General features: G+C 51.9%; 1 protein-coding gene across 1 annotated transcript; it reads right to left on the bottom strand.

Annotated features, from left to right (window-relative positions):
* Positions 1-230: 230 nt before the first annotated feature.
* C2 (complement C2) lies at positions 231-11,494 on the bottom strand. The gene is made up of 18 exons (XM_077161382.1): positions 11,236-11,494; positions 10,880-11,086; positions 10,068-10,253; positions 8,121-8,294; positions 7,945-8,043; positions 7,606-7,739; positions 6,335-6,473; positions 5,485-5,625; positions 4,212-4,301; positions 2,436-2,576; positions 2,238-2,332; positions 2,044-2,155; positions 1,761-1,926; positions 1,582-1,658; positions 1,366-1,457; positions 1,060-1,186; positions 851-900; positions 231-707 (listed from the first exon to the last, which is right to left on the bottom strand). Exons 1-18 carry the CDS (start codon positions 11,279-11,281, stop codon positions 531-533), a joined length of 2,253 nt encoding a protein of 750 aa, XP_077017497.1. The 5' UTR covers positions 11,282-11,494; the 3' UTR covers positions 231-530.
* Between the last annotated feature and the right edge of the window lie 3,586 nt (positions 11,495-15,080).

The raw sequence follows: 15,080 nt of genomic DNA, 5'->3' as shown, positions 1-15,080 counted from the left end.
AACACCCTGCCAGCTCTTCTCCAACAAACCCAGGCTGCCCTGTTAGGGACCACAAATAAGACCCTGACCTCACTCCCCTGCGGACTGTGTGTGATGAGGCAGAGTCCAGCAGCTGTTTACCCAGCAGGGGCTCTGACCTGCCCTCCTGGGATTCCTGGAATCATTCTTGTCCCGCCCCCAGGCCAACTGAACCCAGCACCATCACCCCACCCCAGGCCGGGGCACAGATGGATGTGGAAATCATTAACTTTTATTAATTTCATAACTGGGAAATTCCACGTGAAAGTGAAAGGAGAGGTGAGACAAACCAGAGGAAGGGATTTGAACACTGGCTGGAGAAAATGGAAATGAGGATCTGGGGCAGTCAGCCCTGGCATGGCCCGCTGCCTGCTGGGATCGATCCTGGAGGCCAAACTTTACTCAGAGCCAGGAGCAAGGGTGGGTAGAGAGGGCTGAGTAGGGATGTCAGAAAAAGGAGTGGGAAGAGATGGCAGGTCCCGACAAGACAGGAGAAGGGCCGGTGGCCATGTCTAGGGGGGCAAAAACTTCAGGACATCCTGAAGGTGCTGCCTCAGCCAGGGCTGCAGGCGGAAGAGATTGATATGGAAGTCTCGTGGTGGAGGGACCATGCCTTGGGGAGCCCTCTGGCGGAAGTTTTTGTCGGCGCTGACACAGGGGCTGTAGAGGCCCCAGCTCACCAAGCCCACCTGGAAGAAGGGAGTGAAGAGGGCGAGGGTCTGCCCCAGCCCCAGTCCCGAGCCCCAACCTCCCTGGTTCCTGCACAAGCCCTCCCGCATCCCCCTAAGACCCAGCCACCCCCGTCCTGCGAACTTGCCCCGTTTCTTCTCACCTGAAAAAACCTATATTTTCGCTCAAGGAAAACTGCTCCCCCAGATTCTCCTGCAGAAAGGAGGGAGAGGGGACAGCGTCACCCCGTCGCTCACCCGGCTCCACTGTCATCGCAGGCAGCACAGGGTCTCCTGGTGTGCGTGCTGGCCGCGAGGACACCGGTGGCTTTCCCCACATGAATCCAGGTCTAGAGGGGAGAAGGGAGCTCACCCCTGCAGGGATTGTCATCCTTCCCCATCCCGCTGCAGAGGAACTGGTCTGTCACCACATCTCCGACAGACGTCAGGTTGGGGAACATGGTTTTGTGCTGGGAGACCACCTTGATGCAGTCTTCCCTCTGCAGTATGGGTGGAGCAGGAGAGAGGGATGGAGCAGGTAGAGCCAGGGGACACCTGGGGCGAGCTGAGCCGGGAGGAGGGCTGACGGCTCAGAGCGAGAAAACGACCAAAGCCAGGGGAGGGAGAGGGACGTCCTGGGAATCCCGTCCCCCACAGCATCCCGGACCCAACCCCTCACCTCCGACCCCAATTTGAGGTTAATGTTCAGTGCGCTCCCATTCAAGGCCACAAAATGGGCAGGAACACTCAGTGTGTCCAGAAGTTTTCTCTCTGCAGCCGAGGAGAAGGGGGTGCTGGTGCTGGTGCCTTTGCTCGGAACCCAGACTCCTGGCCTGGGAGGTCCGCCCCACGCCTGGGACCCCAGTTCTTCACACGCCCTAAGCCTCGTGCTCACCATGGTCCCGACAGGTGCTGCCTTGGGGTCTCCGCAGAGCCAGATTGGCTCCCTCTGTGCAGGGAAGGCAGATGGGCCTGGGAAGAAGGGTGCAGGTCATGCAGGCAGGCTGGCCCCTCAACCTCCCTTCTCCTGGGCTCCCCAAGACCGGCCTTCCCCGCGAGGTGCCCTCCCGGCACCTGGCATGGGTGGACATCTTCACTTTCTGAGCCAGCTTCAGCAGGGCGATATCGTCGCCGTAGAACTCCAGGATCCCCTGCTTCTTCTTGGCAAAGACGTCGAACCCCGGGGAAGTCACCACCTCCTCAATCCGGAAGTCTTTGCCCCACTGGGAGTTTGGATCCCCTGGAAACGGCACAGCAGATTAGACTGGACCAGAGCTTGTGGAGGGCTCAGAGGCTGGAGACACAGGGCAGAAGCTCTGGTCCCGGAGTGGAGGGCCTTGGTGCGACCCTGCCTTACCCACAATAACTCTCCACAAGGAGATGTCCTCGACATTGCGGAAGCAGTGGGCAGCCGTCAGGACCCACTGGTCCGAGATGAGGGCCCCCCGGCAGGTCTCCTGGCCCTTGGGCTGCAGGACAATGGGTGATCCTCAGGCCCCTGGCCCAGTTCACCTTGGGGACCCAACCCCCACCCTTCCTTCCTGGTCTTGCCTTGATGGTGACATGCCAGGGTGTCCTTTCCTGGTCGGAGGCATTGACTGACATGTTCCCCACCCCGCAGATGTTGTCTGTGAGCTTGGAGACATCTGTGAGGGTGAGGAGCAGACAGGGAGGGAGCCAAGCGAGGGGCTGAGCCCGGGGCTGCCTCGTTACCCGTGCCCCGCTCCCGCCAGGGCAAAGCTCACTCACCCAGCATATGTTCAAAGACATGGAGCAGAGCCTCTGTGTCCTGCAGGATGAAGGCGTGCCTCTCTCCATCCTTCTTGGACCCCAGCTCATTCAGTTCTTTCCAGTCCACATCCACCTTGCCCACCCCAATGGCATAGATGTCTGATGGGGAGGAGGGAAAGCACCCGAATCGTGTGGCTGCGGGGCTACCCCGTGAGGCTGGAGGCTGTCATTTGGAACTCACTGTGTCCTCCAAAGCTTACAGGAGCTGGACGCCCCTTTCCCACCCCCGTCCCACCCTGTTTCCTACCACGGCATCCTTCACTCTTTTCCAGCCACGTAGGTCCCCTCGCAGTTCCTCATCCTACCCTCAGGCCCTTTGCGCCAGTGCCTCCACTTGCTTTACTCTTCCCTCCTCTTCCACGCACCTCCCTTTCTTGCTTCTTTGGGCTTAGTCTTAAATGACACCTTCTTGGTGAGGACTTCCCCAGCCTCCTTGTCTAAAACCATAATGCCCCAGATACCAGGCACTTCCATCCCTCCACCAGCTCTTAAACACCTTAGCACGCCTCACTACTTAATGTGCTGTTTGGTCTCCTTATTTATCTTGTTTATTGGCCCTGTTCTGGAAGAGCAGCCCCATGCAGGCAGGCATTTGTATCTGTTTTGTTCACAGCTGAAAGCCCAGGAGAAGCACTCTGTGAGTACTTGTAAACGAATGAGTGAATGAAAAAGAACACATGCACATAGCATGGAGAGAGAGCTTTGGATCCGATCTCCCTCTGTCAAACATATAATCTGGAAGAGCAGCCCAAAGCCGTCCCTCCCCACTGAAAAACCGGGACCCACACAACCATCCACAGCGGCCTCTGAACATGGGTGCCCTGAAGCGGCTCACGGGAGTCTTGTCTTCTCCGACCCTCAGCACCCCATCATGGCCCACACTTGCCCCTGTGTTGAGTGTAGGGAATAAGTATGCAGGTGGACTGTGAGAGAAATCTTCAGCCAAGGAGGGATCCTGCAGAGGTGGTCAGAAGCAGTGACAGTGTGAGCTGGACAATTACCATGCCCAGGGTGTTTTCTTTGACTAGTACCCTTAAATTTCCCATTTTTTAATTTTTTTATATTTTTAACATAGGCAGGCACCGGGAATCGAGTCCTGGTCTCCAGCATGGAAGGCGAGAATTCTGCCTGCTGAGCCACTGTGGCCAGCCCTCCCATTTCTTTTCAATAAGATATTCTGGAACATTTATCCCATGGTGCTAAGGGAGCGGATGTGAATGATGTCCTTCTCCAGCCAAAGTTTTAAAGGGGAATCAGTGTGTCCCGGAAGGGCAGGGAGGATGGGGTCAGCGAATGGAAAAGGAGAGGATGCAAGGAGCAGGTGACACTCAGGGGCTCAACACCAGCTGCCCTCCCTGCCTGGAGAATCTCTCTCTGAAATTCTTTTCTTGTCAAAGTTCAGTGTGATCTGTGTTTGGTTTGAACCCAAGGAGTTGTTCCTTTAGGGGCTGCCGCTGCCAAAGCCATGCTGCTAAAAGACATGATGTCAGGGAAGGCCCTCACAAGGGATCTAGACCCCTTCTTCCTGGGGTGATGCCCACGGCCATGGCCAATCAGGATGGAACCGAGGTTGAAACCCTGGGCAATCTGGCTGCAGACTCCGCACACTTCACCACGACCTAAGGGACTTCCATCCAGAGCGCCACAGCCTACATCCCAGGCTGGAACCCCAGGAGGAGGCCTTGTGCCACCTGCAGTGGTGTGCCGGGGATGGTGGGGGGCGCCGAGGCTCACCCAGGTAGTCGTTTCTCTTCTGGTTGATGTTCAGAATCTCCTTGATATCATCAACAGCCCGCTTGGGTGAGCCACCCATGTTGGACTTTCCTAGATCGAGAAGGGACGAGAATCGTTGACTTGGGTGGGTGTCAGGTTCCCCAGAGCCCTGGGAGTGTGGAGAAGCACCCAGCCTGGGAACCTGAACCTTTACACTTCCAATGTGCGTCTTAAAATATACTGTTTTATTGGAATTTTCCATGTGCTGGAGTATCAGGCCAGGAGCTTCATTTACATTCTCTCTCTTAATTCTCAGGATAACCCCCATATATGGGTATTCTCATTTTTTTTCTTCCATACACCATGAACTAAAAAGGGATATCTATATAGTGCATAAGAATAACCTCCAAGATAACCTCTCGACTCTGTTTGGAATCTCTCAGCCACTGAAACTTTATTTTGTCTCATTTCTGTCTTCCCCCTTTTGGTCAAGAAGACTTTCTTGATTTCTTGATGCCAGGTCCTGGCTTATCTCAGGCTTTCTGTCCCACATTGCCAGGGAGATTTACACCCCTGGGAGTCATGTCCCACATAGGGAGGAGGGCAGTGAGTTCACGTGCTGAGTTGGCTTAGAGAGAGAGAGGCCACATTTGAGCAACAAAAGAGGTTTTCTGGGGGTGACTCTTAGGCCTAATTATAAGCAGGCTTAGCTTGTCTTTTGCAGGAATAAGTTTCATAGGGGCAAACCCCAAGATCGGGAGCTTGGCCTATTGATTTGCTTGTCCCCACTGCTTGCGAGAATATCAGGAATTCTCCAAATGAATTTTGAGTTTGAATTTTGAATTTTCCCCCCTTTCTCCTCATTCCCCAGGTGTCCTCATTTTATGCATAAGAAAACCAAGTCTCAGTGAGGCTGTGTAATTCATCCAAAATCATGAGATGAATGACAAAGCCCAGAGCCACTCCACAGACTGCTCCTTCCATCCACGCCTCTCAGCACCAGGGCTCTCAGGCCATGTCTCCCCATCTCGCTCACTCTAGTTCACTTCCTGTGCATAACAATAACTAACATTTACTAGTCACAAAACACTTTCACGTGAACAACTTACATTGCTTTCCCCAAAAAAATTGCGTAGGGAGAGGAAGGCATCATTATCATATTGTCATCCTCATCATCATGAATTCTACCTTATAAATAAGAACTTGAGGCTTGGCATGGCAGAAGGGGCTCAGAATGCAGGTTTCCTGCTCTGTCTAGTTTGCTAGACTCACTTGCAGAGACGGCAATACTCACCATCTGTCAGAAGGATGATGGCATGTCGAATCTCCGTCCAGGCCATCGTGTTCATTCCAAGGCGTTGCATTTGGTTATTCATCATGAAATAGACACTATTTAGGGCCTCGTAGATGTTGGTCCCAGTCCCATTTTCGTGGTCTGGAATATGGCAGGGGGGAGGACTCTCTTAGAAACTTCTTTCCTAACACCTCCGGGAAGATAATCACTCTATCTCGCAACAGATGCACAATTATCAACTGATTTGATAAACTCAGACCTTCACCATCTACAGAGAGATCTGGCATCGTTGCCTGCTTAAACATTAAGACTTTCTACCTTAGAAATGCTCATTGCATAAACCCCAACCCAAGGCCACACTAAAACCCCAAGATCCAAAATGGGGTTTCCAAAGAATTTGGGCTTTTTTTTTTAACCAAGGCCACTCTAAAACCCCAAGATCCAAAGTGGGGTTTCCAAAGAACTTGAGCTTTTTTTTTAAAACCATTTGCTACCTACCACCCAGGAAGCTTTCTACCCAGGTAAAAATGACCCGTGGAAGTGATGTGCTGAGCCATAAAAACCAGACCTCCCCATCAGGAAAGGCTCTGGCATCAGGAAGGTGCCAAGTGCTTGCACATGCATTTGGACTTCTTCAAAGGAAGCCGTGAGGTGGTGGGAGCTAGGACCCCGCGACCAAGACCCTGGATTCAGAAACCACCCCCTGCCCGAGGAACCGGAGCCCCAGAGCCCTGGGACTCGAATGCCACTGGGAGGCCTCGCTCTCTCTCTGACTTGTGCACAATCTGTTGGAGGAAACTCAGAGATGTCCCCTCCCTCTCGCATCGCCGTCACTTGATGACACCCGTACCTTTGTAGTTGGCGTTTTCCAAAATGCTCATCACTTCCGAAACATCCCGGGAGTTGTCGCTCAGCACAGACAGGATGACCTTGGGCTTGGAGGCAAAGGTGATGATGGCGACGCTGACATTGATCTCAAAGCTGAAGATCTGAGAAGGGCGAGTGAGAGGCAGCGTGAGGGGTCCGGAAACCAAAGGGGAGCTGAGAAGAGAGCACACAGAGGGCACTAGAGGGGGCAGAGAACCTGCACCACAACTGAGCAGTGGGTCCCTGTGTGGCCCCTGACCCGGAGGCTCACTGCTCACAGGAAACCAAGACGCTAATATTCATTGAGCCTCTCCTCTCTCTAACCGCGCTCCCTCCTTATTTAATCTTCATCCCAGCTTTGTGAGGGGGGCACAGTGGCCCCTATTTTATACATAAGGAAACTGAGCCTTGCGGCCCCAACCTGCATCACACGACTAGTGAGAGGTGACCGTGTTAGTCACCTCCCCAACTGCTGCTGTCTCCGCTCACTGCTTAGGACTTAGCCTTAAGTCCTAAGAGATGCTAAAGACCACGAAAACCGCCTTTCCTAGAATGTAGTTGTGGGGAAAGACAGGTCTTCATAAATTACCATGAAAAGCAAAGTGCTAGCCTCCAAACTCTCCTTCTGCTCATGCATCCTATCAATGAAAACATTTTGAGCACACATGCCATTATAGGCCTACGTATTTTTAAATTATGTGAGTGTATTGCTATTCAAATATATACGTTTTACAATTTTATTTTGGGGGTGGTGGTGCATGGTCTGGGAATTGAACCTGGGTCTCCTGTATGAAAGGTAAGCATTCTACCACCGAGCCACCTGTGCTACTCCTCAAATATATACATTTTAAAGCAAAATATTAAAAACTGTAAAAGGAAGAGTTGAAACTCCTGAAGTGGAGATATAGGATTTTTCTGGCACACCCCAGTGGCTTATCTCTTGTGCCCCTCTGTGGAGACCAGTGTTCTGGACAGTGAATTTCTAGAAGTGAGGACCCTCAGCCTTGTTCATCTTTGGTGTCTCCCAGCACCCAGCAAAATGGATAACACAGAACAGGTGCCCAACAGGGTTTGTGGAATGAAAAATACAATCATATAAATTGAATCCATGATTCCTGCATGGCAGGAGTTTAATCTGGGAGGACTTCTTGGAGGAGGTAGGGGTAGGAGCGGAAGCCTGAGAAAGGGAAAGAGACACAGAGGGGCAGTGAGTGCAGGAAGGCTCCTTCTACATGTAGGCTCCTAATTCCTGACCCTGTCCACCATACTGCAGGCACTATCCTTGAAATCTTTGAAGCTTTTTTCTGCCACACTCTGAGAGGCATCCAAGAGCAAGTAAAGGTTCAGGTATCCGGAGCGCTGGATTTGGATTTTACGGCCCACGTTTCCTGTGAGAAATGTGGAAGGGATGGATTGAGATCCCTATCTCCTCCCTGTGCTCTTGCCAAGGGGTCGGGGTCTCCCTGTCTCCCCTCCAGTTGGCCCAGGCTCTGCTGAGCCCACCCCAGGCTCCCTGGCCTCCCCAGGTCCTCCCACCCCAGCCCCCTCTCTGGCCCAGGCCCAGCACCCTGCTGCACAGCCTCAAGTGCTCACCCTTCTTCTGTTGGTTTGGATTGGTGGCTACAAGCATGTGGGACAAGGAGGCACCCAGGGCAGGGGCCACATCCTCAGGGAAGTCGTAAGAGTAGGGTTCTGTGGGAAGAGCCGCACAGGGGTCAGGCGGGACCCCTGCGGAAGAGGCTCGAGAGAGAGGCAGGGCATCTACTCACGGCGGCAGATGGGCTCCGTCCCGCTCCAGTCCCCCGTGGCCAGGCACTCCCGCTCTGCAGACCCTGTCAGCACCAGATTCGAAGAGCAGCGGTAACTGACCTTGTCTCCAAAGCCGAAGCGGGAGCCCGTCCGAACTGCACCTACGGAAGTGCCCGGGTTGGGGCAGTGGCCACCTGCGAGTGAACAGAGGGATTCAGAGGTGAGCAGGACCTCCCGGCCTCCTTCGAGCCTCTTGGCTTTGCTCACCTGCCCCCTCCCCGTTCCCTCCAGGCTCTCCCTCCTCTCCAGCCCTGAGAGCCTCTAGGATCCCTCGACCTCCCCCTTGAGGGACACCAGAGCTGTGCTTCCCAGGAGCATGGCTGGAAAAACCTGAAGTAGGGCAAAAAGTCGGCAGAACTCAGCAACCTCCAGTGCCAGCTGAAGCATCCCAACCTCAACCCCAACCCCAGAGGCTCACCCCAAGCTCCAGACCTCCGAGGAAGGTGTTAGCATATGACCCTACCCCTCCATCAGGAATATGTGTATTTCATATACGCACAATGAGGCATCACTACACACCTAGCAGAATGGCTAAAAACTGAAAAGATGGATAATTCAAAGTGTCGAAGAGGATGTGGGCAACTAGAACTCTGTTACATCGCTGGAGTGTCAATTCGTGAAACTGCTTGCCAACCTCAACTGAAGCTAAACTTATGCCAATCTGTGACCCACAGTTCCACTCCTAGATATTTACTCAAGAGAAACAAGTGCATATGTGCACCAAAAGACAGCTTACATAACAAGTATCACTCTACAACAAGGATGTTTGTAGAGCTATACTCATAATAGACCCAAATTGGAAACAAACCAAATGAATAGATAGGTAAACCACGGCTTAGTCACATAATGGAATGCTCCACTAAAAAAAGAACACACTACTCATACACACACATGGCTGAATCTCACGAACATAACGCTGAATGAAAAAAGCCAGATGCAAAAAACATTCTGCCTTATTTTATTTGTCTGAAATTCAAGATTAAGCTAAACTAATCAGGGATCTGGAAGACAGAGCAATGGTTACTTTGTGGGGTGGGGGACATTGAATGGGAGGGCAGGAGGGGACCTCTCGGGGCATTGGAAGTGTCCTCTATTACTGTAGATAGAGAATAATTTATAAGTAGATCTATTTTATGTTTGAGTAACTAACTATTTGGGAAAGAGTCAAGGACATGAGTGAGGAGCCTCGGCTGAGCTCCTGGGACGGGTGAGGTCCTGCCACTTGTGGAACCAGTGTTTTCTTCATGACATGCTCAGAATTGGAAGCACTTAAAACCCACAGGCAAATGTGGCTCTGGAGAATCCTGGAAGGCCCACTTGTGTCAAGCCGAGCTGCCGATCCTTCATGCAGGCAATATGACCATGACAAAAGTATGTGGCGCTTACCAACTTCCAGGGGCTCTGTCCTAGATTGCTTACCAACTCCACTCTTCCAAATGGCAACCCCATGAGGGCAGCACAATTACCATCCCTATTTCCAGATGCAAAGGCTGAGGAATAGAGACATTAAATAACCTGCCCAAAAGTCACAGACAGCATTGCTGGGCTGGGAACCCAAGCTGGTTCTGGTAGCAAAGCATTCAAGCACAATGCTTGCCTCTCTTCCAGCAGGGTAACAATTAGTAGAATATTCGGTAGGGCCTGAAGACCAAGTCTTGCTTTGAGGCATTTAGAAAAGCTGTGCAGAGGGTTTGGAGCCTTTATGTTGTACCAGAAACTCAGCACTGACTGCCTCGGGCCAGCCCCCCTGCAGACCGGGCAGACCTCAATGAACCAACACCCAAGCATATTATTGTGGTGCCCGGGAACCCAAGGCTCTGCCCCCACAGAGACTCCCTGGCACTCACCTGGCTCCAGGGTGCCCTGGAAGACCCCACCCCGATGCATCCCCTGGGTCAAGTACCCACCTCCGTTATCACACACGGCCGTCTCTCCATCCCATATGCCGTTGGGGCGACACTGCCGCACGGGCGAGCCCCGCAGCGTGAACCCATCTTCACACTCGAAGCTCAGGTTGCTGCCCACAGGGTGGGATGCCAGCCGTGGGGAGTACACTCCGTTGTCAAAGGAAACAGGGCCCGGACAGCGAACAGCTGGAGGGAGGGAAGAGAGGTGAGCATGTGGTGGGAGGGGTGCACGATGGGTGGTTCCCGCTGGGCTCAGCATTGGGTGGGTGACGTTCAGCTGGGATGCATGGGAACAGCCAACTGGTTGTCAAAATACTGAAATATTAGGTCAAAGAGCATGAAGCTGCCGTTTGGGGCAATTGGTTGGATATTGGCAGTTTTATACAGTTCAACCTAATGGATAAATTGCCACTTTCCTCAGCCCCCTGAGAACCATAGTCACCCCAGCCCCTCCCCTGGGGTCCTCAGATGTCCCCATGACGCAGTAACTAAAGGAGTAAGACCTGGTCCATCAGAGGACCCAGGCGCCCTGCTCCCGTGAGCATCCTTTCCAAACGGGCAGACCCACGCGCTTGCTTGTGAAGTATTTAAAATTCATCTCTTCGCTTTAGTCCCCATCCATCAAAGCCTGCCCCCAATTGCTTGCTATAGACAAGTGACATTTGCGGAATATTTTGAAAAGCCTAAAAGCACCTTTGCCATCCCTCCTGCACCCTCTAGAAAGGTTAAGTCCCACTCTGAGCGAGTCCTAAATAGAAGTTCTGGAGTGGACGTTGTCAGGACGTCCTGAGCAAGGCCTGCGGGAGTCTCACATTTGCAAGATGCCTTTGTCTGCCAGTAGGTGCCCGGGGTCTGCCACCGCCCGTTGCTCTTGCACAGCCGAGACTTCGGGGATGGGTAACGGCCCACGGGGCAGGAGTAGATGAGGACACTCCCAGGGGCCCAGCCGTGGCTAAGGGTGAAAGTTCCTCCGGAGATATTCACGTTCTGAGGGCAGGAGCGAGTGGCTGCAGCCAGGCCTGTGGGCAGGGGGACGCGGAGATGGAAATGGGAAAGAAGGAAGGAACAGAGCAGAGATGGAAAGCAAAAGACTTGCCCGTCTCACAGCTGGGAACTCCACCTGGCTAGTGGCCGTGGGACCCTGACATCCCCCTCCCCTGCCTCCTACCTGGGAACAGAGGCAGCAGGCAAAGGAGAGCCAGCAGTGGGTCCATGGTGTCCACTTTAGGGGCAAGAGGAGGCAGAGAGCCGGGGGAGGGGAGAGCTCATCTGACTTCCCGAAAACTAGAGCTGGCTCAGCAACTGATACATTTGCTGCCAGAGAAAGAAAACCAGGGAGTGGCAAGGGGGGAAGTTCTCCTGTTAGTAAAATAAATAATCAGGGATTGGGGACTGAGCTGAGGGCAAGAGACCTTTGCTCTCTCTCCACAATCCCAATGCATCCATAGTGTCAGTGATCTCCACCACGGGGTTTGCTTACTGCTCCCAGACTGGAACCACCACACATAAGCCCACATGCACACACCCAGGCAAACACACTCGTATGCATGCACCAACGGACATACACATGTGCACACACTCACCCACACATGTGTGCACACACCAGCTCTTGCATTACAATTTAATGCACACACCCCCGCAAGTCAGCCAAGATATTGCACAATATTTTATTTAAGCAAAGTTTCAGAATTGTTGGGTTTCGTTTTTGTTTGTTTGTTTGCCAAGTGGATTTTACTTCCTGGAGCCTAGGAGAGATTTGGCTTCTTGAACATAAATTTCCAAGGGATAGAGTCTAATTTTCTTAGAACTTCTTGACAAGAAGGAAGATTCACAATCCTTCTCTTCCTTGAAGCCCTGCCCCGGGGAGGGTTTAGAGATAAAACTAAAGTCAGCGCTTAGTTCTGGGGACTGGGATAATGCTTAGAACATTTTACAGAAAGTACAGCAGATAAAATTCCCAACCTATAAAATAAATAAATTTGCACTGTTTAGTCTTTTTATGGCAGCCAAACCGGTATCTAACTAACAAACCTAGCCAAAAGTTAACAAACTAGAGACCACATTTCCCAGCCTTCCACATCATTATGATTTGCAAATGCAGTGTGGGTGGCAGAGTTGGGTGAAATTTCCAGATCATGACTTTCCCCCTATTTCCTCTCATTACACTTCTTTGGGACTGGAATGGCGAGACCCTGTCTCAGTCACACAGACAAGGACAATGCCCGGTGGTGTGGCAGAGCCACAGGATGGAAGGAAGCCAGGGTCCTGAGTGACCCAAGGAGCAACCTTGCCCGCCAGCCAGGCCACCCACTTGCCACCTCAGTCCCGCCTACTTATAATGAGCCTCTTACCTGAGAGAGAAGTGAATTTTATATTAAGTCACCATATTTGGGGGTCTAGCTTATATCCTAATAAATACATCTCCCTTCGGTTGCATTTGGCGCCCGTCTCCGTTGCTTCTTCCAAAGGGTTTTCTCTGGTACCCTGCTTCATCTGCGCACAGAAAGCTGTAAGTAAACATCAGGGAGACAACACCCCCCAAGAGCAGCCCTCAACCAGTGACTGTCTGGAGCTGGAGTTAAATACCCTGGTTCTGTTGTCCACCACCATGGATAATATTTTGCACCAATTTAAGATTCTTCCATGGGATAGATACCCATTCACCCACAATGATAAACTCACCCAATAACGCACTTTATTAACTGTGTTCCTTTCCGTTTCTCACTTCCCCACTTTCCTACTCATGCTTCCTAGGATCACCTCCCAAATACACTACTTGCACTTGAATTCTTTTCTCAAGGCCTGCTTCTGGAGAAAGATTTAATTAACTGTACCTACTTACTACTATGTGCCAGACGCTATTCTAAACCCTTTATATGCCAGATCTCACTTTATTCTCACACCAAGCCCATGAGACAGGTTTTGTCATTACCCCCACTTTACAGATGAGGAAACTGAGGCAATAGAAAAGTTGAATGATCTGTGCCAGGTTCACATGGGTACAAAGGGTCAGAGCTAGGCAGACTCAAACAGCATGGCTCCTAGGTCAACGCTTGCAACCAACACACTTTAGGGTCTCTCACTCACATTTTCTGAACTCCCTGCCCTTCCCTCAAGTCCTAATTCCACCCTGCCCGCCCCCTTGAATTTGCCTTTCCAAGCCTTCCCTCCCATCGGCTCTTGGCTTTCCTGTAACACCCTCTTCCATCTCCATTCTTCTCAACTCCCTCATCCTCCAGGAAGCTCTCTCTGTCCTTGGAATCTTTACAGGTCCTGTCCACATGGCTTACTGTGTATAGTTATTGATATTCTTGTCTCAGTGTCCCCAGAGGAAGGATCCCAAGAGTTCTTGTTAAAACAATGAGCTTCATGAGTAAGTTCAAAGCCAACTCCCTCCCCAGCCCCCACCTGCTCCCCAAGAAAATGGCATCTTTCAGATCAGCCACAGAAATGGCCTTGGTTTCTATTCCTTCCTCTTTTTTTTTAATAAAAATATTTACATTGGTTCAGACCCCACCCTCTTCCTCAAATGCAGACACTGCCTGGGCAACGGCCACGACTCACCATCCCCCATCCCTCCGCGCCCCGACCTACTTATCCTACTTACTTGGAACTGACAGCCCAGCCTTGAGGAACCTTTACACACACACATTGCCCCTAGAGCCTCAGGAAAGGGTTAGGCCCCCACCCCCGGGCTCCTTCAGGCAGCTGGACCCCGGAAACCACCCAGCAGGCCCAGACATTGGGTTAGGATTTTGAACCCTCTCCCCCGACCCGTCCGTTCCACAGACATTTCCTGAGAATTAAGCAAAGCACCAAGGAGTGGGATGGAGGACTCTCAAGAAACAGAAGGCCCATCCCGGCCCTCCCAGAGGAGGTCACACTTCATTCAGGAGGAAACTGCCCCTGTGGACCTCCAGGCCTGGGGTCTGCCAGTGTGTCCATGTGACCACCCCACAGCCTCGTCTTCGCCCCCGTTCATCCCCTACCTCTTGAGTATTCAGAGGAAGCCAGTGGTGCATTTAGGACCCCCCCCACACACATCCTTCACGCCACCTGTGGGGGAGCCCAGCCCAAAGGAGAGGGTGGTGACTGCAGCTCATTCAAGGGTCAGCTAGGAAAGGGCAAGGGGACATAGCCTAAGACTGCAACCCCATCCCCCAAGTATGGACTTAGCCTTGATGGGAAAGGGACTAACTCTCCCTCCCCTGCCCTTTCATCTGGAAATGCCTGTCTACCGTTCCTTCCACATCCTCCAGCCTGGGAAGTGAGCGAGATGCTCCAACTCCTTCCCTGTTCTGAGTCCCACTCCCCTCACACCAAAGGGACAGCCCTGGGGATCAAGGAGGGGCAGCCTTCACCCCCCAGTGCTGCCAAGGAGCAGCGACAGACTTTTCCACAGTACAAGGGGCATAGATCATGCCTTGATTTCCTACCACATGCAGATGAAAGTATTATAACCCAGACGAGCGCCTCCTGCTGCATCTCTGGCCCCAGTTCCAGTGTGGTGGAAGGAATTTAGGCTTTGACTTAAGACAGCACGGAATCCCCGGTTCACCTTGGCCACTTCCATTAATGGTTTCATAACCTCACTCAGCCTATTTCATCACTGTCACCCACGGGGCCAAAAGGCAATACACTCCTCTTAAGTTTACCTCTGAAAATTAAAATAGGAACATCAAAATAAGGGACCTGCAGATACGACCTGAAATGCAGAGGGGCCAGCTTCTCCAGAACATCAGCTAGTTCCATCCTCCGTCTCGTTATATCAACAGCCCTTTTCAACAGGAAAAAGTTAGAACGCCTGTCTACTCCAAAAGAGTTGGAGAAAGATCAAAGGTGACGGTGGAGTTATACAGAGAAGGTAGGGTTTAACAAATGAGTAGGAGTGTTGAATCATTATATTGTTATTTCTTTTAGTCTCCCGTACCTTAGAGCAGCTAGAAGTAAAAGCCTAATGTTGTGGAATTGTAACCCAAAACGAACTCTGAAATCTGTTCTACAACTAATTGT

The sequence above is a fragment of the Tamandua tetradactyla genome, chromosome 5 (assembly GCF_023851605.1).
Source record: "Tamandua tetradactyla isolate mTamTet1 chromosome 5, mTamTet1.pri, whole genome shotgun sequence".
Taxonomy (NCBI): Eukaryota; Metazoa; Chordata; class Mammalia; order Pilosa; family Myrmecophagidae; genus Tamandua; species Tamandua tetradactyla.
Note: the sequence above shows the minus strand (reverse complement) of the source record. Positions and strands in the feature narration are given on the sequence as shown.

Excerpts from the sequence above, each read along its gene's own strand:
- C2 (XM_077161382.1), bottom strand. The coding sequence starts at position 11,281 with ATGGACCCACTGCTGGCTCTCCTTTGCCTGCTGCCTCTGTTCCCAG. Across the intron at positions 2,577-4,211 it reads GAAGAGAAACGACTACCTGG|ACATCTATGCCATTGGGGTG; the intron begins GTGAGCCTCGGC and ends CCTCCCCATCAG. Across the intron at positions 1,927-2,043 it reads CTTGTGGAGAGTTATTGTGG|GGGATCCAAACTCCCAGTGG; the intron begins GTAAGGCAGGGT and ends TGCCGTTTCCAG.